General features: G+C 42.6%; 1 protein-coding gene across 2 annotated transcripts in view; it reads left to right on the forward strand.

Annotated features, from left to right (window-relative positions):
- Positions 1-24,925, forward strand: part of adamts16 (ADAM metallopeptidase with thrombospondin type 1 motif, 16) — a 62,484-nt gene that overhangs the window by 1,970 nt on the left and 35,589 nt on the right. The window contains exons 3-9 of one of the 2 annotated variants that reach the window (XM_080767729.1): positions 2,243-2,601; positions 13,702-14,182; positions 15,706-15,908; positions 18,248-18,331; positions 20,000-20,159; positions 23,463-23,568; positions 23,814-23,951. In XM_080767729.1, the coding sequence (XP_080623855.1) occupies positions 2,243-2,601; positions 13,702-14,182; positions 15,706-15,908; positions 18,248-18,331; positions 20,000-20,159; positions 23,463-23,568; positions 23,814-23,951 (1,531 nt within the window). Of the gene's footprint in view, positions 1-2,242; positions 2,602-13,701; positions 14,183-15,705; positions 15,909-18,247; positions 18,332-19,999; positions 20,160-23,462; positions 23,569-23,813; positions 23,952-24,925 lie in introns of those variants that run through there. The other variant, XM_080767730.1, reaches the window with a different exon arrangement.

Here is a 24,925-nt window from a genome sequence, read left to right on the forward strand (position 1 = left end):
TGTGTGTGTGTGTCTGTGTTTGTGTGTGTGTGTATATATGTGTGTGTGTGTGTGTGTGTGTGTGTGTGTGTGTGTGTGTGTGTGTGTGTGTGTGTGTGTGTGTGCGTGCATGCGTGTGTACGTTTGTGCGTGCGTGCGCGCGTGTGTGTGCATATCAGTTCCCACAGGCTGTTTGTTTATACACTGTCATACATGGGTCACTGCAGCTGGTTTGTTAGTTAAGGATGCCCAAATAGTGTTGTCTAAGTGTGTGTGTGTGTGTGTGTGTGTGTGTGTGTGTGTGTGTGTGTGTGTGTGTGTGTGTGTGTGTGTGTGTGTGTGTGTGTGTGTGTGTGAGTGTGCGTGTGTGTGTGTGTGTGTGCGAGTTCCTGCCTGCGTGCACACGCTATCATGTGCCAGCATGTGTTTGTGTATGTGTGTGCACAGGGAAGAGTAAGTGTAAATGGTAACAGCAACAATAATGTGTTTACTAAAATAGCCCAGGATTCAAGACACCATCATGATGTGCAGAAATCCCAAGATCCAATCTCAGCCATTTACGCTGCCAGTGATGACACACTGTCTGTCACCCTGCATGCTTCCCCCACTTCAACATGTCTGTCTCCATGCTAAATATACCCATTATTTGGGTTGACTAAAGCAGGTCACAGTGTACAGTAACTGAGACTGGCTCTTGTTGACTGTACTGTAAGTCCAAGGTTGCTGTTATTTCAGTGTGCTCTCAGGTGATAAAGTAGCCCACATATCATTTTCCCAGGCAAGACTGAACAGATTGATGCCTGATGCTGGACCAAAGTCTATAGTATTCCAGTTGTTTGCGTATTAAAAGCACCTAGTGTGTGTTACCGGGCTCTGTCTTTACCACCCTTGAAATGTTTTTTTTTAATCAATACACAAAGTATATTTAATCATTCAGAACTCAAATTGTATCCAAATCTGAAAGATATTCATTTCAGATATTATGAATGTTAATATAATCCAGGAAATCTAGATAGCATTAGTTCACAGGCCTCAAAACAATATTACACCTGCTGCAAAATGATGCAAAGAACAGTGCAAGTGCCATTGCAAGTTTACAACCAACGACCAACACAGTTTTAATTTGGTGCCGTGGCACTTGGGCCCATCTGTGTGCTCATAGGTGTGTTGGGCTTAATGAGGTGTGGACAGACAAGTTGTTGGCACATTGCTATCTTAGGGGGATTTGGGGAATTAGAAAAGACACGAATAGTGACAAAGCCCTGAACCGGACGTTTTTTTAATGCAGTCTATGGGCGTTTTTTTGTCACTATTTCGAGTTACATGAACCACATGACTGTTTTCTGTTTTCGCATTGGCGTAACTCGCAATACAATTAAGGCTCTGGTAGCTCCTAAAGCAACTTTATGTATTATGTTTCAACGTACTGTCTTCATACTCACATTCTGAAGAAGAATGAACTGCTTCAGTGTCTACATTGCAGGGTTAGGGGCTTTATTTACAGCAGCTTATGCTTTAAGTAGCAGTGGAGCAAGGTAAATAAAATAAAATAAAACTTGAATTTAATTATTTTTCATGCTAAGTCAAAAGGTGTTCGCAACCTGTCCAGTTTTTGTCCAGTGTCAGCTCATCCCTGGAAATGCAATTCCGGTGTAACTGAAGAAATCAGATACTCTAAGATGACCTTTGGAGGAAAGACCACTAGTTTCACCACCATTACCATCACTATCAGACATTTAAGTGGTCTGAGTGGCCAGCCCAGTGACCTGCTACCCGCTCCCTTTATGACCTGCACTTATAATGCCTGAACTGTAGTAAAAAACTCTAGTAAAACACCAGGTCAAACGTGATACACTTTGTGCTGAAGTGCCTGTGTTGGAATGGTCTCAAGCCCTTCCTTTTCTTGTAACTCTTTCTTGACCTTGGCTGCAAAAACTATATGATGGTGGTCAAGGAGAATTTACAAGGGAAAGGAAAAGGTTGTAATTTTGTTTTAATGGGCCATTGTGCAGGGAAGCTCTTGTCTTTCCTTTCTCTCTGCCTCCAGGAAATGTATAGATAGATAGATAGATAGATAGATAGATAGATAGATAGATAGATAGATAGATATACAGTGTGTGTGTGTGTGTGTGTGTGTGTGTGTGTGTGTGTGTCCGTCCGTCCGTCCGTCCGTCCGTCCGTCCGTCTGTCCGTCCGTCTGTCTCTTTCTCTCACTGTTTCTCCTGTTTTCATTGCATTTGTTTCCTCCACTCTCACTGTCCAGTGTATGAGGTTGTGGCTCCATATGAGGTTGACCAGCACGGCCGGTATATCTCTCACGAGATCGTCCACCACCAGCGCAGAAGGCGGCGCAGATCTCTGCATGTCGGTGAAAACCCATCAGCGGACAAGAGCGTGGGCGAAACGGTGCACTTCCAACTGAGGGGCATGGGGCAGGACTTCCACATGGAGCTGAGGGAGGCGTCAGGAAGCCTGATTGCACCTGGCTTCACCATCCAAGTGCTGGGAAAGAACGGCACCAAGAGCCTCAGGGCCTACCACCAGGATGACCTCTGCTTTTACCAGGGGTCACTGAGGTCAAGGGTCAACTCCTCGGTGGCGCTCTCCACATGCACAGGGATGGTGAGTCTGAATGTGCTCGCAGTGTTGTGGGTGGACTGTGAGGAAGTGTGTGTGTGTGTGTGTGTGTGTGTGTGTGTGTGTGTGTGCACGTGTGTGTTTGTATGCGTGTGTGTGCACGTGTGTGCACACTTCTCAGTTTGCATGGGGATGGCCATGTGTTTCTGTATGTAATGTGTGGGAGTGTCATTTACATCAGTAAACAATAGTAGTGAGAACAGAACAATGGAATTGATGAATCTCCTGTCTTCCTCTTTGTTCTGTTGCTGACGCTTTTGAAGTAAAGCAGAGAGAGACAAGGAGAGTCAGTAATTAGACCTACTGAAAAAGAGCAGGGCGTTCTACAGCATTTTCAGCCTCATATCCAAATGTAGGGTAGTTTAGACTTGCACTGGGACCCATAAATATTAGCATTCCTGCATGTGGATCCTCATCAGAAACAGACTCATCTAGTCCTGGACATTTTATTAACACTTGAACCCTAGCGTCCCTGCTCTGGACTTGTTAGATGAACATCCTGCAAAAATTGGTGAACATTCAGCAAAAATAGCTGATCTACAAGCTCAACACAACGCTTTGTGAGCTCTTGTGGTGGGGGGGGGGGGGCTTGGGGGACTCTGGTCAACTAAGTGTAGGGTTTAGGTGGTAAAACAGGGGTTCTCAACCTGTGGGTCGCGACCGCCAAATTATTTCCCAAAAGGAATTGCAACTGAATGGCTGGAAATTGGAAATTCAAGCCTGTTTTCTCAACTCCCAATGGCAGCCCCTCAGTAGAATGTTGTCACATATTAAGTAGTTCCGGTCATTTTGTGTGGAGCACAGGGGGCCACACATTAAAAGTAAATGAATCCACAAAACTAGCGTAATTTGTATTGTTGACCTGCGACCTGCGAGACATGGCCAAAGCATTTCCGGGGATCCTCAGCCAAAAACGTTGAGAACCCCTGTGGTAAAGAGCCTGCTATTATAACACCACCAGAGGAGAAGCATTTGAATGAATATTGCTGTCTGGAGGAAACCTCCTAACTTTATTTTTGGGAGTTTTTCTTTTTTGCATAAATCAGTGGTATTGAACACCCTTTACGTCTGTGTGTTGTTTCGAAAATATTGAACCAATGGAGAGTAGTAAAAAACACTTTAGACAAAACCAATTAACTCCATTGGACACTCAAACTGTCAGCAACTAACTCCACCACCTCTCCCCCTCTCATCAAGTCACAATAACAGCTTTGATGAGGCACTATTGCTGTGTTTTCAAAATATATATGGAATTTGATTCTTAATTCATGACAGGCTCCACCTTGATAGAAGGTCAGCTGATTAGTGATGACTTTCCCATTGTCTGTGGCTTTTAACCAGTCCTTCAGGTCACCAGTATGGTTAAATTCAATAATATAGTTTATTTGTTATTGTTGTTAATTGTCATTTGTTTATATTTCCACTGTGAAGGACCACTACTGTCTGAGAATGTCCAACTGGTACGTCTGGACGCAGAGAATGTCACATCTCTAGGGATGCTGCTTGTGTGTGTGTGTGTGTGTGTGTGTGTGTGTGTGTGTGTGTGTGTGTGTGTGTGTGCGTGTGCATGTGCGTGTGTGTTTGTGCACATTAATGTGTCTGTACAGTATGTGTCTACAGCTCAGAGCAGAACAAGAATCAGGCAAAAGGTCCAGAGGTCTTTGAGACTTTTATGAGGTTCTCACGATAGGGTCGTTTCAATAGGGACAGAGCTCTGTACTGTACATCAATTGGGATTTGACTTTTCTTTTCGTGTGTCAGTGACCTTTATAAATTAGGCCACCAGAGAAAGGGCTGTTGGACTTCTGTAAAGCTAAAAAGCTGAGTTTCATCAAGTAACATTTGAAATTTAGCAAATAGCATGTTGTGTGCAATACGATGTACATAATAGTATTTTTTTGGAATTTAACCACATCATCACAGTTTAGCTAGCAATTATCTGTAGATGTACGTAATACATAAATTCTGTCTTTTTCTATCATACTATCAAGCTGAAATGAAATCAATATATTTGCGATTGTCTGATAACTACAGTGTGTGTGTGTGTGTGTGTGTGTGTGTGTGTGTGTGTGTGTGTGTGTGTGTGTGTGTGTGCGCGCGCGTGCGTGCGTGTGTGTGTGTGTGTAGGTGTTTCCGTATAAGCAAATGTATAGGATTGTATAGGTTTGTCCAAACCTTCCAGATTGAATGTCTTTAGTCCACGACTAGACCACCTGACAGTTCACAGAAGACTTTGGTCTGTAGCCAACTTCCTGTTTGGCAGGGGCCAGGCAAATATTGACTGGAGGAGGTCAGATCAATAGTTGCTATTGATTCTCCAGAGCACCTGGCCTCCATTTGTAACGTGATGCCAGCCAGGTTGAACCTTTCCCTCCTTTTCACCAAGTAGCCTTGCTGCACACAGATGTTCACATTATACACACCACATGGACCTCTCTTACAGAAGCTAGGTTATAGTTGAACACAAGCTCATTGTGCAAAAAAGAAGATATATTATGGTGCGACCATCTTTAATCTATTGAAAACACATTCTTAATGTCAAAAATGCAATCACAAAATGAAGCTAAAAAGACAGCTTCATTCATTTGTTTGTTTGTTGATTTATTGATTGATTGATTGATTGATTCATTCATTCATTTATTTATTTATACGATCATGATAATATACCACTCAGTGACTCATTGCTCTTTATTTCCAACTTAAACTATGAACATTTTCAGCAACACCAGAAAAGGTCTTAAAATGTGTATAATAGCGCATCAATTTCTCTGTATGTTATAGTGTCATTGTTCTACTACAGAGAAGAGAGCAACAAAGAGAGAGAATGAGAGAGATAGACACACACACACACACACACACACACACACACACACACACACACACACACACACAGAAAGAGACAGAAAGTGAGAGAGATGAGGAGAGAGGGACATTGAGGGTCATTGTTCTCTTTGACATTTTCAATGGCTGAAACCGCCTTGTAAGAAGGAGTGCCATGTTGTAAAGCCTATGTATATAAAGTCCCTTTTCAACCCCACTCCTCTGGCAGGCTTGAGTCGTGGTTAGCCCCACTTTGATGACAGTAGGGAGCTTGGCCATAAAGACCTCTTACTTACAAGTAAGCGGTTGACTGAATAAAAGAATCACACCATGCACGCATGACTCCACTGTTCATCTGCCAGACGCTCGGAAACTCTGCAGACACAGTGACCCACGTGTAGAAGAAGAGGTCGTAAAGCAGGTCCTTCTGTGCATCGAATTTATGCTATAGCTTTATTCGCTTTAACCTGTGTTTTATGAGGGTGCGAGCCAGGGGAAGAGGGTTGAGGGGTGAGCAGTGCAGTTCCATGCAGGTTTGTACAGCACTGCTATGTTGATTGTTTTCTTTTTAAGAAAGAAGTTATAGTTGTAGGGCGATTTTTGGTTGTGGTCTTTTTAGATTATTGAGGGAAGAAATATGGATGTAATTGAGTGTCTAACATGTAGTGTTAGCCCTTATTGCCCCCACACAATATAAATTGTTGATTTAGGCAATGTAAGCACGTACTGTACCAGTACATTTGTAGATACATACTGTATAGCCATATTCTATGATGGTGCTGCAGCAACAGCTAGGTGTGACTGGAGCTTGTCGGGTTATAATTCAGTCTTGTATAAAGCCATGATGGTGGCGGTGCAGATTAGCTCATAGTCATTGTAATGGTTAATGCTCTGTGCCAGCTGTCACAATGAATGGACACAACATGCAAGACAGCGAGAGTGATGAATCTGACCTGTTTGATCAAGGCCTCTTTCTGTGAACAAGAAGCTTTTCTGTTTATGTCTTCACACTCTGGTTTGAGTCGCTGTCCTGTGCAGATCATGGTTGCATCTACTTTGCGATGTATGTTTTAGCTGTATGAGGAAGTTGCTGATCATTCTCTGATCATAGGCCTATATTTATTTGCAACCAAAGGAAAAGGCTAAACGTCCGCCCCCTACAAATCACTTGGAGGTCATGTTTTTTCCTCTTGTAAAAAGACGGCTGTGTGTTTTGTTTTGCCCCAGGCCTAGTAGTAGTAAGTAATACCAGAATGTGCCACACTTGTCCCACCTCTTTCCTGGGATTTCCACGGGTATATGAGACATACTCTATTGATGTCATGAGGCTTTGATAAACAGTCAGTGTGGTCTTCTTGGATGTTTGCAGCTTAAGCTCAGTCAAAGTTAAACCATGATTCTTACTATACATTATGCTTTTATCATCAGAAATGACAACTCCTGATTTCTCCAATTAAACAAAGTAAATAATGATTATTATGTTATTAAGTATTAAAGTATTAAATTATAGGCCTGCTTGGAAAATGGCATGCTTCAAATAGCTAGATCTCCAGATTGAGTAATGTATTCTGGACAGCTAGCCAGCAGATGACTGAAGATATGGCTTGAATTAGAGACGCAAACTGATTAAGAATTGGCGTCCTGTGGTGAGCTGTGGTCTTGTGCTCTTCTATGTCTGCCAATAACCCATGTCACCGTTTAGTTCCCTGCCTTGAACTCCATACAGAAAGAGCAGGCCTCCCACATTGTACTGTATTCACTGAACCAAGAAGGGAATTAGCGCTCCAATTCTGCTCTGCCCCAAGAAGAATTGTTTGGAAAATATTTCCCCCCCTTGTTGTCAGGTGCCAGAGGACAAGTCACAAGCCAGACTTACTTGAGAGACATTCAGAGATTGAGAGAACGTTTGAATTTTAATATCTTTTTGTATTCACACCCTACATCGAGACAGAATGGACTGCACTAGTGCACTTGCAGCCTTTGTGCAAATGGAGGGCCCCTAATTGTATGATGCCACCTACCGTAGTTCTGCGGGAAGTTCCAGTGTTCTGTTTTCTCTGTTTACTATGGAGGTTAATAAATAGTCAGTGAATATTGTTTGTTTGTTCTTTGTTTATTACCTTTGTGATGGTATACATTGAATGATTAACTCACACTGAATTGAAAAGCGTACTTACGTAGGCCAACGGGATTAGCGATAAATCTGAATCACGCTCTCAGTTTATTGTGAGTTTCCTGAAGACTCCTTACCATATCCCTTGAAAGGAAGAGGGAGAGGGAGAGAGAGAGAGAGAGAGAGAGAGAGAGAGAGAGAACTCACATACTGCATTCAGTCAGTCAGGTGCATCTTTTTATGCTGAACGTTTCCCCCCTCGTTTCCGTTTAGCTCTCTTTCTTTTTTCCCGTCCGTCCATCCCTGATGTTTTTCCTGTCGCTGCATGTCTGGATGTGCCTGACTCCACAGAGTCCAGCTGTTTGCACCCTCCCAGGTAGCGTTTCAGGGTTTTATGACTGCTATTTGCACCTTGGAGCGCAGCGTGTAATCTGATGACTTTGTCTATTTAGAAAGAGGCACTAGTATGAGCTAATCTCTTAACTTAGAGACTCACACAAATCCAAACACGCACGCACGCACACACGCACGCACGCACGCACACACACACACACACACACACACACACACACACACACGCACGCACGCATGCACGCGCACACACACACACACACACACACACACACACACACACACACACACACACACACACACACACACACACACACACACTTGGAGGGGAAGTAGTAGATTTTATGGGTAGCAACGTAGCAAGTATAAGACTGTAGAAGGTTCACAGAATAAGAGTGCACAAAATGGTTAAATGCATTTGGGGACGGTTACCAACTGTTAAGTTGTGTTGGAAAAAGTGAGGAGGGGCACGTTGAGGACGAATGCCACTTTGTGTAAGGCAATAAGAGGTTGGATCTCATTTACATCATTGCATTTGGCGGTTGCTGTCTGTTTGTTGGACTTAAAGTAGGTGCAGGTGGTTTATAAAGGTTGCCAGTACAGTGACATCTAAGCTGAAAGACATTGGTAAAGTAGGTGCAGGTGGTTTATAAAGGTTGCCAGTACAGTGACATCTAAGCTGAAAGACATCGGTAAAGTAGGTGCAGGTGGTTTATAAAGGTTGCCAGTACAGTGAATAAGCTGAAAGACATCGTGTACAGCTTTCTTTCACAAGGCTGCTCTTACTAATGACAATCAGTTCTGGGATACGTTGCTTCGCAGTTTGGAGGAGGAGAATGATAGTTTACACTGGCAGCTACTGGATACACGTTTGTTGTTTTAGCATGACTTCAGGTGGACGTAATCAAATTATTACGTACTCTTGTAATTCTTCTTCTTCTTCGTCTTCTTCTTCTTCTTCTTCTTCTTCTTCATGAATAAAATCAATAATAAATACATTCATACTTACCATTTCCAATATCCAATACAGCTAAAATAAAATAAAATAGCATAATCATGGATATATGGAACCTGTTACAACTCAGTGTATGAGTAGCATCAACACAACTCTTAATTACCCAGACTTAATCTGGGTAACTAGATAATTGGCTTCAAGGTTTAACCTTTTGATCCAGACATTGCTGTTGATCGACCCTCCTGTGTCTTTTGTCTTCCTTCTCTTGCTATTTGCCCCTCCTTTTCCCACTCCCAATTGCCTATGTTGTCTCCACCAGGCCGAAGGCATGGGGAGAGAGTATGTTTTGCACTCCGTCCGTGTGTGTGTGCCCCTGTCCGTCCGTCCGTGTACAGCTAATCTCCGGCACCATAGTCATGTGATCAAGACGGATCTGTCCGATATTTCATATTCTATCCTAATTGGCTAACATTGGCTTCCAAAGTTTGCAGGATTGCCCCGTTTTGAACAAAAAGCCTCACATCATGAACAGAGCGTGCAATTTACGTGACATTTTTGACACACTTTCCTACTGGGTTGAAGAATAAATCCCACCCTTTTCACATTGGCCTGTTATAGCGCCACCAACAGGTAGATATTTACAAAACAGATTTTTGGAACAAAATGCCTGAGATCATGAATTTGAACGTTAAATTGTCATCAAAGGCGTAAGAAGCCATGGCACCCTTTTCACATTGGCCTATTATAGCGCCACCAGGCCTAGCCTGGTGGAGACCTGTGCTCAGAGGAGCAATTTCTTCTAGCTTGTTTTTACTATACTATAAGTGCAAATGAATGGTTACATAAGTGGAAAGTTGAGCCAATGCTAATGATTGTATTATAGCATGTCAGCAGGTGTTGTTCTGATGCTAGTACAAACTCAGTCCTGGCTTTAGCGAAAACTGTAAATACACATTCAATAAAATATAAATAATATTTATATTTATATGTAGGGACGACGGGGTGTGTCAGTTACTGAATGAAACCTTATCATCTTGTCTAAGTGTCTACTACTGTTTGTTGCAGCACAAATGACAGCTTTACAACATATACAACTGTATGGCATTTCATATATCATCACAGCACCTTTTCAGATATATACAACAGTGAAAGCAGAGCCTGTGGATGGAAATATCTGTGACTGAGGGTGTGGCAGAATGCCTAAGCAATGTAGTTCAATACCTATCTATGCAGTAGATGCTGTATAAGTTTAGGCTACCCTGTATATTTAGAATAAGATTGAGTGCCAATTTTAGCATGCCACCACCCAGACCCCCGTTTAATACGTATTCGAACATGAAAGTGTCTGTTACAATCACCAGCTACATGGAGGAGATGGGTTGGCTGTAAAGTCATTGCTAGTTGTCTCTTTGCCATGGCAAGGGGTGTGAATGCTGTTTGTCACTTTCCATTAGGAGTTCCCCGTTTTTCTGTCTCTCTTTCGTCTTCATTTTACAACCATTCAAATAAACCAAACCAAAAATAACCCCTTAACTCATTGGGAAAAAAATGAAAGGAAAATCCCCAACTGTTCCCAAATTCGTGAAATCTGGGTGGAGATTGAAAATCTGACAGGCCCGCTGTTTTCCCTGTGTCATATTTAAAGCATAGCGTCTCCTCTTAAAGCACAGGCTAGCTACTCTGAAGGCGGAATAAGTGTGGAGCATGTTGAGGTTTGACAGCAATGCGAGAACGGGTCAGGGGTCTCGTTGTGACTTGGAACAAACTGTGCCATTGGTCTGTGATTACAGCAGGCAGCGCACTGGGGCTGAAGTGCCACACGGATGACAGCATCCTGAACGGCTTCTCACAAGTGATCTCAACCAATAATCCAGACTGGCGTTACACACGGATCACTTCTTGACCGCTATAGAGGAAAATAACATAGAGATTACATAGGAGTTGGAAATGTAGTTTGAGTTCACCCCATATCCCCCTCTCTCTCTCTCTCTCTCTCTCTCTCTCTCTCACTCTCTCGCAGTCTCTCTCTCATTGTCCAAAACCATTGGTCTGTTACAAGGGGGTCAATGGTCCATAATCAATGCTGTCTCCTTGTGTTGGGTTGAGCACTTAAGTCAGATGGTGAGGAAAGACACAGCTGGAGTTGTTTTCTGGAGATCTGAACAGAGAGAGAGAGAGAGAGGTCTAATAGTTTTTCTGACCCAACAATACACATGCACTGTTTGGTAGTTAGGGGCTGGACGACTTGTTCCAAACACTGAGGCATCTACTTTTTTTTACAGGGTGTTCAAAACATCATAATTGTCTCTATAATTAGTGAGTCTAGATGCGTATTTCCTCCTTTGATTATATCAGCAAATATGTTTCTGTATGTTTGTGGTTTGTCTGTCAAACACCAGTTTCTGTAGTGTGTTTAATGACCACTATCTGACACAGAGATACCTGTAAACAAACAACGGGCTCTCTTTTCATTGAAAGAGTGCAAAGTTTGTCCGTAGGGCACCTTTGGGCTTCCACCCTGTAGTGTCCCACACACTGCATGACCCTTATTATTGAACAATAAAACTAGTATAGCTTGCAGCTGGTTCAAGTTAGGCACTGATGCTTAAGGGTAGTGTACATGATATTCTTTTGGTCAACCCTAATGTAAACTCTTAATTTCCATTTCCAGCCATTCAGTTATTGAAAATAATTTGGCGACCCCCAAAAATAATTTGGCGACCCACGGGTTGAGAACCCCTGCTCTATCTATAGCAATGATTGCTATCAGAATATAGAGCTATTTAACACTTACCAAAACAAATATCACGTTTAGGCATGTTTTTTGTAAAATTCAAATTAAGTTTAGGTGTTAGTAAAGTTAGGTTTAGGCATGGTTAAGATGGTTTAGTGATGTTAAAGTGCCCAGGATCTGGGCACCTGACCTGCTTAATATAGTTTCCTCTACTAATGATATTTGACAGCTGAATATACACTGCCAATGTTACAATATTTCATATTTTACAGAATTCTTTTAAATGTTTACACTGAGTCAAGCTTTCGGTATTCTGATTGAAAGCTTGGCCTTTTATATACCGATAAGTCGCACGGACCTTAACGTAGGTAACTTTATTACTTTAGATTAAGACTAAACCACCACCATTTGCCTTGACATGACTTGTGTGATCGCTACAATTCTCTTAATTCCACTTGGATTTACTCATCACACTAGAGGATTAAAGCTGTAAGCTCTACAGTCGTTGTGGTCGCAGGTTACAGCCCTTTATTGGCAAACGCTCGCACAAGTTCATCATTCTCAACTTCAGTGCTTTAACACAGTCGCAACCTATTCCAGGGGCCCTAGCTGTTCCACTGGCTTCCTGATCTGTGGTTGATGGGTTGGCGGGGGCAGCGGTGTTAGTTAGTGGTGATGAAATGTGGAAAATCAGCAGTGTGGCTCATTATAACAACATCAAACACATCACTGATACAGCCCTGTTTTGGCAGGACTGACTGATTGGAACTAGACACACCCACGGTGTCATGTAGGCACGCACGCATGCACTCGCACGCACGCATGCATGCACGCACGCACGCACGCACGCACGCACGCACGCACACACGCACGCACGCACGCACGCACGCACGCATGCACACACACGTCACACACCTTGGTCCAGCTACGATCTGCCACTCTGGTGGGAGCCGTCTTTCACTGTGACAGCTGCGGTGACAAAAGAACTCACGCTCAACTCATAGATCGCCATAGAGACAGCAGTCAATTAAACAGGTTTCTTTCTCTTTTTTTATACCACCATTACTGCCAAGAACATTTACAGTACTAACTCAATGGGGCCAATTGACTGTCAACACAGATGTGGCACGTGTATGGAGAGACGAGGGGGTGGAGGGAGGGGTTCAAAGAAAACGTTGAAAAAGGAATACAAGGGAAATTCAGAAATGCTGTAACCATACTGTACAAGGGGAACAGATTGAGAGGACTTGAAGCAGAGACAGAGAGACAGAGCACATGGAAGGACAGGGAGCATGTTTTTGTTTGTAATTTAAGCTGTATTAAAATGACAAAGTAGCTTTGTTTGCTTACTAATTTTCTAAAGTAATACATTGTGATGTATTAAATTTGTGTGCGACCATTCATGTTAGATTTTATCCATTCATTCTCTTTAGATTAAAACATAATTGGATTTCTTTCTTTTTTTCCTTTGTGAAACCACTGACATCCAGCCCATTCAATCCCATATCAAACCACTGGCTTTGTTTGACAGAACCCAACCTGTGTCTAGCTAGCCAAGTCTTATTTAGATTTGGCAGAGATAACATTTGACCCTGGACAGTTAAAACAGATGTTGAACATGCAGAAACGCAGCCAGTCTTTTGATCAGGTTGAATGTAAGGAGTGGGTCAGTTTGCAGTGACCTAAGAGGTGAATGTTGACTAATTGTTGACAGAGGCAGACTGGGAAGATAAATGAATGGTGGGACAGTGTCATTCACCTCCCTACTATGCTGAAAAGGACAGAATTATGTCTACATGCTGTCAGAGGTGTTTGTTACCAAGTAGGATTGTAGATGGGCTCAATGTCAGTGAAAAACCCTTACAAATGTCATAAAATAAATGAAATAAATGTTGTGGTTTTTTATTTAATCAAGGCCTTGACAACAATATAAAACAATACAACTAAAGAAAAGGCAACTCAAAACTTGAAACAACACAACTTAAAATAAGTTTTGTTTTCTTTCCCTGCCAAAAACTATCAACTGTTTTATTGAGCCTGACAGTGCTAAAGAGACACATCTACCCAGTTTGATTGAAGAACCACTGCTAAAACTCTCTGTTTTGTCTCTAGTCAGGTTTGATCCGGACACAGGATGCGGACTACTTTCTCAGACCTATTTCCTCCGAGCTGGCCCAGAGGGAGAACTTTACTGGTGCCTCCACTCATCAACCACACATACTCTTCAGGGGCAACTCAGAGTCACTGACACGTCAGACAAGTCACCAGCAATATAGACCGCATTATAGGAGACCTACGTTCACACAGAGAGACTCCACCGCTCCCAAACAGCATGATGATCATCATGAGCACGCCACGTACACACAAACCGACTCGAGCGATCGTAGCACACACGCTCTCAACAAGAGGTCCACGTATTCACAGACGGACCCCACCGACAGCACTGTTGCAGAAGACCGCCCACAGCAACATGGCATTCATCATCAGCACCATAACAGCAGTGACCAAATGCAGCGCCAACAACAACGCCATGGCGATGACTACAGACACGGAGAGAAGCAGAAACAACATTTCTGCGGAAGACGGAGGAAATGTATGTAAGGGCAATCTCTAATAATTCATTTTTACTATGGCGTCACACATTGAATATAGCCCATTTACAATCTGTAAATGGGATATACCGGTATGTGTGTGTGAGCTTCTAGATGGGCTATTTCATGCAATTGTCGCTTAACCACTTCAATCCCAGCATATAAACACATGCGCAAAATAGGGGCACCAAGGAGAAAGTGGAATAGTGTGATGTCATCAATGCACCACCTGTGTTGAGTCACCGTAACAGATAATGTACTACTTTTCAACACTCCGATTAACTCATCATCACCAAATTTGGAACACAAGATGTAGGCCTAACTGAACACAGAGATGTGCTGGTAGTGAGCGAAATAGCTTCATTTTGCACTGCTACATGGTTGGATGGGAGATTTGATATTTATTTTATCCAACAAATGAGTGTTTTCTCTCAAGGACGAAATTAGACTGACATTTTTGCAATAACTTCCTTAGCGGTTTGACCTCGAGCATAATAGGAAAGCAGTTGAAGGAAGACGTACAGTGTATGACAAATGTAATGATCTCAAATTCTCTTGACATATTTTCGCTTGACTTCATGAATGACTTAACTTGTGGAGGCTTGCAGAGGGATTTTCCTTTAACACGGTTATACGTGTTTGCTCTCCCAAAAGTAATCTCATGATCAGTTGATGTCGTGGAGGTTGGGGTCATTTCAAAGAGAGGCGCTAGTAGGAACTGGAGAGCAGCACCATCACCGTCACACCACAGAGCGCCAGCTGCCTGTCCCCTGTGAAAACACACCAATGTTTACATTCTCGTAGGATGACATCACTGAACACCTGTGCCGTGGTTTATCCGAAACGGCACTTTGGTCACTCACCTGCTTTCCAGGCTGTGTAAGCAAACTTTCTACCCTTTCTAGTTTTATCGTGCTCTGGCTGCTAGGGGTGAAAGTTTATGATAACCTGCAAAACGTGCGAGGAGATCTTAAGAGTTGGTGATTGTCTCAAGAGTAATGGTTTTTGACCTTACCATGCTTTCATTGGTGACCTCACGTCCTTGGGTCTAAGTGAATTTGGATGTGAGAAGTTACTTCTTTTCCCAGAGGTGGCTCAACTTCAAAAGCGGAGTTAAAAACAGGGCAGAGCTGGCCAGTTGATGTGAAGATATAAGTCTTTGTTCCTGTTTGAGTCACATGTTGACTCACCACGTTAGGTTTGCATTGTAGATTTGTAGCAGATTGAACTGAGATTTTCTTCCCCCTTAAACTGGTCTGTACTAGAGACCTCTGTTGCAAAGAAATTCAGCTGAGCCTGATTTAATATGCCTCAGAATCACTTTAATTCTGAAATAAATTCCTAGTTTTGGAATTAAACTTCTGGTCCAAACTGTTACGTACATACACTTTCCTTTTTAATGCACAGAGTAAAATCTTAATTTAACACGTGTGCACTTTATGCGTAATTAACCCTAAGGACTAGGCTTAGGTAGGCTATCATGTTTTTGTCACTGTGTGCCCCTATAATTCATCTCTCTTACCAGACATGCCCAAGCCTCCTCTGGAGGAGGTCTTCATCCTTCCTGATGAGTACAAGTTCATCCCCAGGAACAAAAGGGCCGTGTTGACGAAGCACCATGCCAGCCAGAAGCTCAATGTGGAGACCCTGGTGGTGGTGGACAGGAAGATGATGGACAACCACGGCCACGAGAACATCACCACATACGTTCTCACTGTGCTCAACATGGTGAGAGAAACACGAGAACATCACCACATACGTTCTCACTGTGCTCAACATGGTGAGAACATCACCACATACGTTCTCACTGTGCTCAACATGGTGAGAACATCACCACATACGTTCTCACTGTGCTCAACATGGTGAGAACATCACCACATACGTTCTCACTGTGCTCAACATGGTGAGAACATCACCACATACGTTCTCACTGTGCTCAACATGGTGAGAACATCACCACATACGTTCTCACTGTGCTCAACATGGTGAGAACATCACCACATACGTTCTCACTGTGCTCAACATGGTGAGAACATCACCACATACGTTCTCACTGTGCTCAACATGGTGAGAGGAACATCACCACATACGTTCTCACTGTGCTCAACATGGTGAGAGGAACATCATTGACCTGTGAACTCCAGTTGAGGGAGAGAGAAGGGGCCAGGTGGTATACCCAAAACAGTGCATGAGCATATACTGTATCCATGTCTAATTGTTCGTCCAAGTTATTTTGTTTTCACTCGATGGTACAGTTTACAAGAGGTGCACGCATGGATTGCATGCATAAAATTGCGCCTGAGATATTTCTTTGCGCATGACCTTTAGTGTGCACACTGTGCTTTTAAATACCGTGCAAATGGGAGAGTTTTCCATATCTACACTCTTAACTTATCTGAAAGGAAACATGAAAGGAGATCAAAACCCATATATTGATGAGGTCATCACCACAACACTCTCTCTGTCTCCCTTTCAGCCTGTCAGGAGACCTCCAAACAGATCTTTCACCCTGTCAGGTGATCTCCAAACAGATCTTTCACCCTGTCAGGTGATCTCCAAACAGATCTCGTTGCGCTCGTTTGACTACTTAACGACTGACTGACAAATCCGCAGATAATCCATCTATTTTCAAAACACGGTTCCCTCTAGTATAGAGCAGCTGGCCGGGTCGGAGCAGACACAACCCGTCTTTCAGAGTCATCTAAATACAGTATGGAGTTTCACAGACTTACATCGCCTTCTGATCTCCCTCTCCCTGATCCCTAAGAGAGATTGGAGTTCAGATAACTCCATATTCTGGTCTGCTACACAGCATATACTGCTACAGTATATATGGCTATACTGAGTTACTGGGGCAGCATAGGATTAGCAAGAGTCAGTTGAAAATGGGTACTCAATGGGTATTTTTTTAATTTAAAATGTTCCTGGCATGGGAAAACGTCTTAACTCGGCTCTTTGGCCATATGAACCACTAAAACCTTTCACTGAAACAACAGATACATATTACTTTCTTTTGTGGTGGTAAGGAAAACACTGATTCACTGTTGATTGCTGAAGGGGGAGCAAATCTCAAATGGTATCACTAGAGCATATTAGGCAATTGTTTACACAACTAGACCTCACTACAAGAAAGTGACTTGCGCGGCCTCTCTGGCTTCAGGATCTTTCCTTTATCCCAATAACAAACTTCAGCCCTGTGTCTATCTACTGTATGAGTCAGTGGAAGCCAGGAAACATAAGGAAAAAATGAAAGGTTTCCTGAAAAAAAAAGATACTGTATGCTGCGAGTGGCACCTGAGATATACTGGACCCGAGAGAGAAAGAGGGGAGAGCAAGAGAGATCAGCAGGCCAGTTTCAAAGCGCAAATCCGCCGCTCTGATTGATGTAAAGATATGAGCAGAATAAGCTGAATTGGGAACATCCGTCATCAGTCATCCCAGTGTTATCATATCTTCGACGACTAGAGATCTCTTAAAGCATCCCAGCCTGCTGTGACCCTGTCACCCCATTCAAATTCCTGAACCCTGAAGAAGAGATCTACGCTCATAGTTCCAGTGGAAATGTGTTCCACCTGTGTTGTTGTTGGTGGGAAACTCTGCAGTGCCTAGTGTTTCACTGTGAAAGGAGTCAATTGTTAACGCCAGCACACAATCACATTTGCTTGCAATCAGAGCATTCAGTATGTGCAAAAAAAGTTTATTTTGTTGGCAAGATTTTAAAGGGGACGTTAACTTGAGAACTATAAACAGATAACAGATATTTGTTTTACGACAGGAAGCCATACTTTGATAGACAATTACACACAAATAAAAGTATTCCATGAACGAAAGATAGCACTGGATTAGCAACTTTAACCCTGACTTCCCAATTTTGGGCAATCATTATAGGTGGACAGAAAATAGAAAGATATCTAGCATACAGTATTTAGAAAATAGCAGAGATAGACACATAACATGAGCCTGTAGATCGATCTTTTTTTTAAAGTATGCTTTTTCTTTTACTTGTGGTTAAGTAGGACTGGATGTTTGTGTGTGTGTGTGTGTGTGTGTGTGTGTGTGTCTTGCAGGTGTCCACACTCTTCAAAGACGGAACAATAGGGGGGAACATCAACATAGTGATAGTGGGTCTTGTGCTCTTGGATGAGGAACAGGTAACTGGCTCGTTTTATGTTTGTCCTGTGGAATTGTTATCACCTTTGTGTAAAGTAACTTTACATTTATTTAAGTACTGTAGTTAAGTATAATTTGGAGGTATTTTACTTGAGTATTTCCAATTTCCAATACTTTTACTTCTACTCCACATTGTACTTTTACTCCACTACATTTATTTGCAAACTTTAGTTGCTACTTGCTAGTTACTTATTTATTATTATTATCATTATTATTATTACAAAACAAACAATTGACCACTTCAGCTCTATATGAATTTGGACCATTTGAAAATAGCCGATCTACAAGCTCACAATGCGACGCATTGTGAGCTTGTTTAAAGATTGTTGTTAAAAGATTTTTATACATTTGAAAACTTGAACAAAAATATTCTGCACAATGAGTGGCCTACTTTTACTTTTAGTACTTTAAGTACATTTTGATGCCAATATTTTATACGTTAACTTAAGTACATTTTGAATTCTAGACTTTTACTACTAACATTGCAGTATTGTAGAATGGGGTCCCAGAGATAACAGACCCGTAACCCAACATTGAGAAACGGTGGTGTAGCTGATCCTTTTGAGTATGCAATACACTACATTTAATTTTAAATGGCATACATTTAATCTTAAATTCGTGAAAATGTGTTGTTTGTTTATTTGCTGATAGTATCGCCCCCTTAGGCCCAAATCGCTTAAGTCCCTCTGAGAGTTTCCTTGGGTCGCCTTAACAACTAAGTATTTATACAGCGATTCTTTAATTATAGGGTATACATTTCATTGGGTCTTTGCCAGATTTAGGGGAAATTCTCGGAGACAGAGATGGAGAGAGAGAGAGAGGGAGCGTGCAAGAGTGCAGGTGGGATGTATTGTAAGAGTCATGTGGGTGAGGAGAAAGGGTTCCATCAACCTGTGTGAAACGGTCATGGATTTGAGTCTTCTACAAGAAGCCAACATTGAGGATAGGAATTTCAAAAGTGAATGTACAATTTTACCCATCTATAGCTTGATCTGCACCTCCTGTGCTATATTTCATGCTGCCTTTAACCTAAGAAGAAGAGTCAGAGAATATTGCAAATTCATTGTTGAGAAGGGACTGGATCTGTTTGGGATAAGAACCATTTTCCGCTATCAGACATCAATATCCTAGACCTAGGCACTCACACAGCACTGGCCCTTATCACTGTTATGCAATTAGTTTAGTTATTCAATTGGATTCAATTAAATTCAGTTCATTTCATTCAGTACTTTTCTAGAAGGTATACTTGTATCTGCATGACTTTTCTTACATCATACTAGCTATATTAGCTCCCATTCTCTCTTTGTATTCCCCTCTCATTACATCTTTCTTTCCTAATCCTCTCACAATAGTTTTGTGCCAGTGGCACATACCCATGTTGTATCCTCCTAATCTCTCTCACTCTCTCCCTCATCCCCCATTTCTCCCTGGCTTTTCTTCTCTCACTCCTCTGAATCTCTCTCTCTCTCTTTCTCTCTTTACTCCAGCTCACATTGCGCATTCTGAGCTTATTCGGAGTACTTCATACTTTTGGTATTTTAAGTGCAATTTGACCCATTCGTTTGTAATTTTACTCAAGCAAATTTTGTGTTTCGGACTTTTACTCGTAACAGAGTATTTCTACTTTTCCCCACCACTGTGTGTTGCAGGACGGCTTGGCGATCAACCACCACGCAGACCACACGCTGAACAGTTTCTGCCAGTGGCAGTCCACTCTGGGGGGCGGCGAGGGCCGCCGGCACGACCACGCCATCCTCCTCACGGGCCTGGACATCTGTTCCTGGAAGAACGAACCCTGTGACACTCTGGGTATACAGCTCACATTGTCCTCTGTCTCTTTGTGTTACTGTCTGTGCTTCTTTTTAAAATGAAAGGTGCATGTTGCTTGGCAAATGTAATACAAGGTGTGTGTGTGTGTGTGTGTGTGTGTGTGTGTGTGTGTGTGTGTGTGTGTGTGTGTGTGTGTGTGTGCGTGTGTGCGTGTGTGCGTGCGTGCGTGCGTGCGTGCAACCATATGGTCACGAGGCATGACCATATGATCATGCCTCAGGGATGGAAATGCCTGATGTCATCAATATTAAGCTTATTAATATGGGAGTGCCCATATATGGAGATCCCTAGTGTCATCAATATTGGCCAGCAACTCTACATCTGACCTCAAACCCTTAGATCACCATATGGAGCTGACCTGTTCTGACATTCCATATGTTGATCCTTCCCCATCCATCCTTCCTCTTCGATGACTCCCTTTTGACTGATACCTGTCGATTTAAACTCTAGATGGGCCTGCCACAAGGTTATTTTTGCAGCCGCGCCCGGCAGCTGGCTAAAAGTTCTCAACAGGCCCGAAAATGGAGGCCCGGCCCTACCTGGGCCCTCATCAAACCCTGTACACTCAAGACACTGTCCCCGCTGCTACCCCTAGGTCTCCAGATATGGAGCTGACCTGTTCTGACATTCCATATGTTGATCTGACCACATCGAACCCTGTACACTCAAGACACGCTCCATATATGGCCAGTACAGAATTCATTATATATGTTGAAAAACATCATATTTGAGTGTACTTGAGTCTGTATTCCTGAATACTTATGACTGGAAGGTGACACACTGTGCCCTTTTATGTGTCTGTGTCTCTCGCACACTCTCTGTCACACAAACACGCATGTACGCACATACTTACGCACACACACGCCTTCTCAACACTACTCTGGGAAGGTGTGTCTCTCCCCTGTCTCACGGTATGTCCCAATGTCCTGGAGAAGAGACCAGATGTTCAGAACTTTAAGGTCTACTGTAGTATTAAATATTAAACTGTTCTTGTCAAGAGGTTGACATGGGTGGGTGTTGTAACTTTCCAAATGGTGCAATAAATTCAGCAGTCATTTTGAACTTTCTGCAGCTTCCCAAAACAAACGCGGGATTGTAGTTGCAGGCTAGCTGTAGGACATGGAAAGAAGAATAGTACATTAAGAAAATTGTCTTATGTTATAGGGTAGCTGAAATAACATAAAAACACACCATGAACTCACATAGTCCATAATTAAGAGCAGGTGTGCAAAGCTGCATTGGTGAATAGTGACAGTCCATTTCCTAGTTTAAGTGAGATATTGCAGTGGTAGTAGTAATATGTTAAATACTATATTGTGGTTTTGGAAAAAGTGGTTGCTCTTAGGTGAGAGACTGTACAGTAGCTCAACTTGCTTTACATGCTAACTCTCACAGTCTCTGTGATTGCACAGCTTGTTAACCATCTAACAGCAGCCTGTTGGTGTGGTAATGACAATGCAACACTATGTTGTCTTGTACACTTCCATCTTGTGTACAGAGAACAACACATGCATGCACGCGCTTGTACCAGTCCAGCGCAAACGGACACGCACGCACACATGCACGCACGCACGCACGCACGCACGCACGCACGCACGCACGCACGCACGCACGCACGCACGCACACACACACACACACACACACACACACACACACACACACACACACATACCTTTGAACTCGGCTTTCACAGTAAAGACTGGGGCTAATATTAGCTGGTACAAAGACCAAACTTTGAAGTCAACGTTAAAGTTGGCGGTGGAAGTGTAATTTTGTCTTTGCATGCTTGTGTGTGTGTGTGTGTGTGTGTGTGTGTGTGTGTGTGTGTGTGTGTGTGTGTGTGTGTGTGTGTGTGTGTGTATTTTGTCTTAGTGTGATTCCCACAGGTGTGAGATAAATCTTTAACGCTGTCACCATTAGAGCTATACTTAAACACAGATTTCATCAAATTAATGTCAGGTTGTCCCCCTGCGTCCTGTTTATTTTCATTTTTTTACGAATCATATATGATATCATGTCAATGATCTAGTTTTCTTTACACAAGATAGGTGTAAAATGAACATTCTCACAGACTGTCAGGCTTGACGTTGAGGTTGAGTGTGATTGTTATTCAGTTCAACACATTCATTCATAATTAATTCCAGGGGTGTTTGGTGCTCTGTGGAGAATGACTTGACTCTGGGAGTCCAAGACGTGAAATAACAGAAGATTAAGTTCTCACCAAGACAAAGACATTAAAGGGGTCCCTTATGGGTCCTTTCCTTTTTGACTGAAGGCCAGGAGTACTTACTGTGTGTGTGTGTGTGTGTGTGTGTGTGTGTGTGTGTGTGTGTGTGTGTGTGTGTGTGTGTGTGTGTGTGTGTGTGTGTGTGTCTGTCTGTCTGAGTCTGTCTGTCTGTCTGTCTCTCTGTCTGTCTCTCTGTCTGTCTGTCATACGCACACGCAGTCACGCATGCACGCACGTACGCAGAGATAGATAGAGAGAGAGAGAGAGAGAGAGAGAGAGAGAGAGAGAAGGTTACTGACAAAGTGATATAGGAACAGAGAGAGAGAAAAAAAACCAAGAGACTGGATTTGTCTTTGTTTGTTAAAGTGAGGGGCGAGACGGTGCAGTGGGACCTGGGGATGTTCCCATATAATTCACCCAGAGCCCGTAGAGCCCCGTACTTTAACCGGTTAGAGGGGTTCACCCGTCACAAGGACTCTTCTGATAGCTCTAACATGCATTCCTCAGCTAACAGGCAACTGTTAGCTGTCGCATCTGCTTAAGAGCAGAAGAGCTACAGAGAGCAGGCTATACTTTGAAGCACAGGGTTCTTTGTGGCTTAGTTAAACTGCATGGCTTGCTTTTATCCTCAATTCATGGTGAATAAAAGCAAGTAAAAGTGCCACGACTATAACCGCCGGACAACAATGAAGAATAGAATATAAGTACCACATGTTCAATATACCACATTTGCATTAAAAACGGTGTTGAAATGATCTACTGCCAATATTGGCAAGAGACTTAAAAAGGCCAATAAAGTTTGATTATATTGTATGGAATTGTTGATTGTTGTACTGAATCGTTTCAAATTTTGCTGACAAGACCAGTCTGAACAGCTGCAGATATTTTCCAGGACTTTGCAGACACCCGGCTAATTTCAAACTCAAACTTAGTATGAACTTAGGCGTTACGTAAGTAAGTAAGTTAGGGTTGGAACTAGGGTTTAATAACATGGTAAGCATCTGTCTTCATTCATGTATTTCTTCTTCTGCTCCTGTTGTGTGTCTCTGGGCAGGTTTTGCTCCAATTAGTGGGATGTGCAGCAAATACAGGAGCTGCACCATAAATGAAGACACTGGACTCGGCTTAGCCTTCACCATCGCCCACGAGTCTGGACACAAGTAAGCATCTGCTGAAACATACAGCATAGTGTATACTAGTACACTGTATAGTGTATTGTCCTTGAGCACGACTGTACCTTTAACCACTTAAAACCCCTATTTAATGCTTTGTTGTATGATGGTGTTGCAAGAAATTGGCTGTGTGCTCATATAGCTTTTGTGATACGTTTGTTTATTGTCTCTGAATATTTCAATAAAACATTCTAAAACGAAGGGGGAAAAAAAATCTCTTTTTCACTTTCCAGTTTTGGAATGGTCCATGATGGGGAGGGGAATGTCTGCAAGAAGTCTGAGGGTAATATCATGTCTCCCACCCTGGCTGGCCACAATGGAATCTTCTCCTGGTCTGCCTGCAGCCGACAGTACCTCAGCCGCTTCCTCAAGTGAGCAACATTTATAACAGTAATAATACGTTGTGTCAAACGTGTGTAATGTGTTCGTTCTTAATAACGATACAATTACTGTGATCATTTAAAAGATAAACCTGTCACTTTAATGGGGAAAATGTGGAATGTGTGTATCACCAACAGAACATGCAAGACAAACTTAATTTATCCCTGCCCTGAGGATTGTTAGGAAAAATGGATTTTAATCGTTTTAACATCCAATTCAAATACAATACAAATACAGATTAGATCCAAAGTTCATAACTGACGGTGCTCGTTGGGGTGCATACTGTGGCTCCACCAGTCTATGACATCTGCCGTCATTATTTGGGCAATGTTTCAGCGGGATGCGGCCACCTGTGGCTTTAAATTACAACAATAAAGTTGAATATTCACAAAAATAAAATAAAAATACTTGAGAAAAACAATAGGCCTAATAGCAGTGTGAACAATAACTTTGGTGCTCATCAGCCCAGAGGTTCTAAATATTAGACATGTGAACAACAATTAAACATACACGTCACACAGACCGGTTCCAAAACATACTAAAAGTAATAGAAAACATCCCTTGTTTTACCAATGTGGGAACAAACTGCAGTTATTGTGCGTCCATGCGTGCGTGCGTGCGTGCGTGTGTGTGTGTGTGTGTGTGTGTGTGTGTGTGTCACGTGTGTGTGTGCAGTGCATGGCTGCATGCATGTGTTACTGTTACAGTATCAAGGCTTAAATATAGCTAATGTATCAGCCATGCTGACTGATATGCAGTGGTACTATTCTGCTGTCTTGTATTACAGATAGTGTCTGCAGGGTATGATGTATTTGTGTGAAAGTGCATGTAAGTGTGTGAGTGAGAAAAAAAATGACTCTGACTGAGAGAGATGATTAGTGTGCATGTGTGTGTGTGTGTGTGTGTGTGTGTGTGCGCGCGGGGGCGTGTTCGTGCGTGCATTACACAAGCTTGAGTTCATGCA

The sequence above is a fragment of the Protomyctophum bolini genome (genome assembly GCF_963924005.1).
Source record: "Protomyctophum bolini genome assembly, chromosome: 7".
In the NCBI taxonomy this organism is placed as follows: Eukaryota; Metazoa; Chordata; class Actinopteri; order Myctophiformes; family Myctophidae; genus Protomyctophum; species Protomyctophum bolini.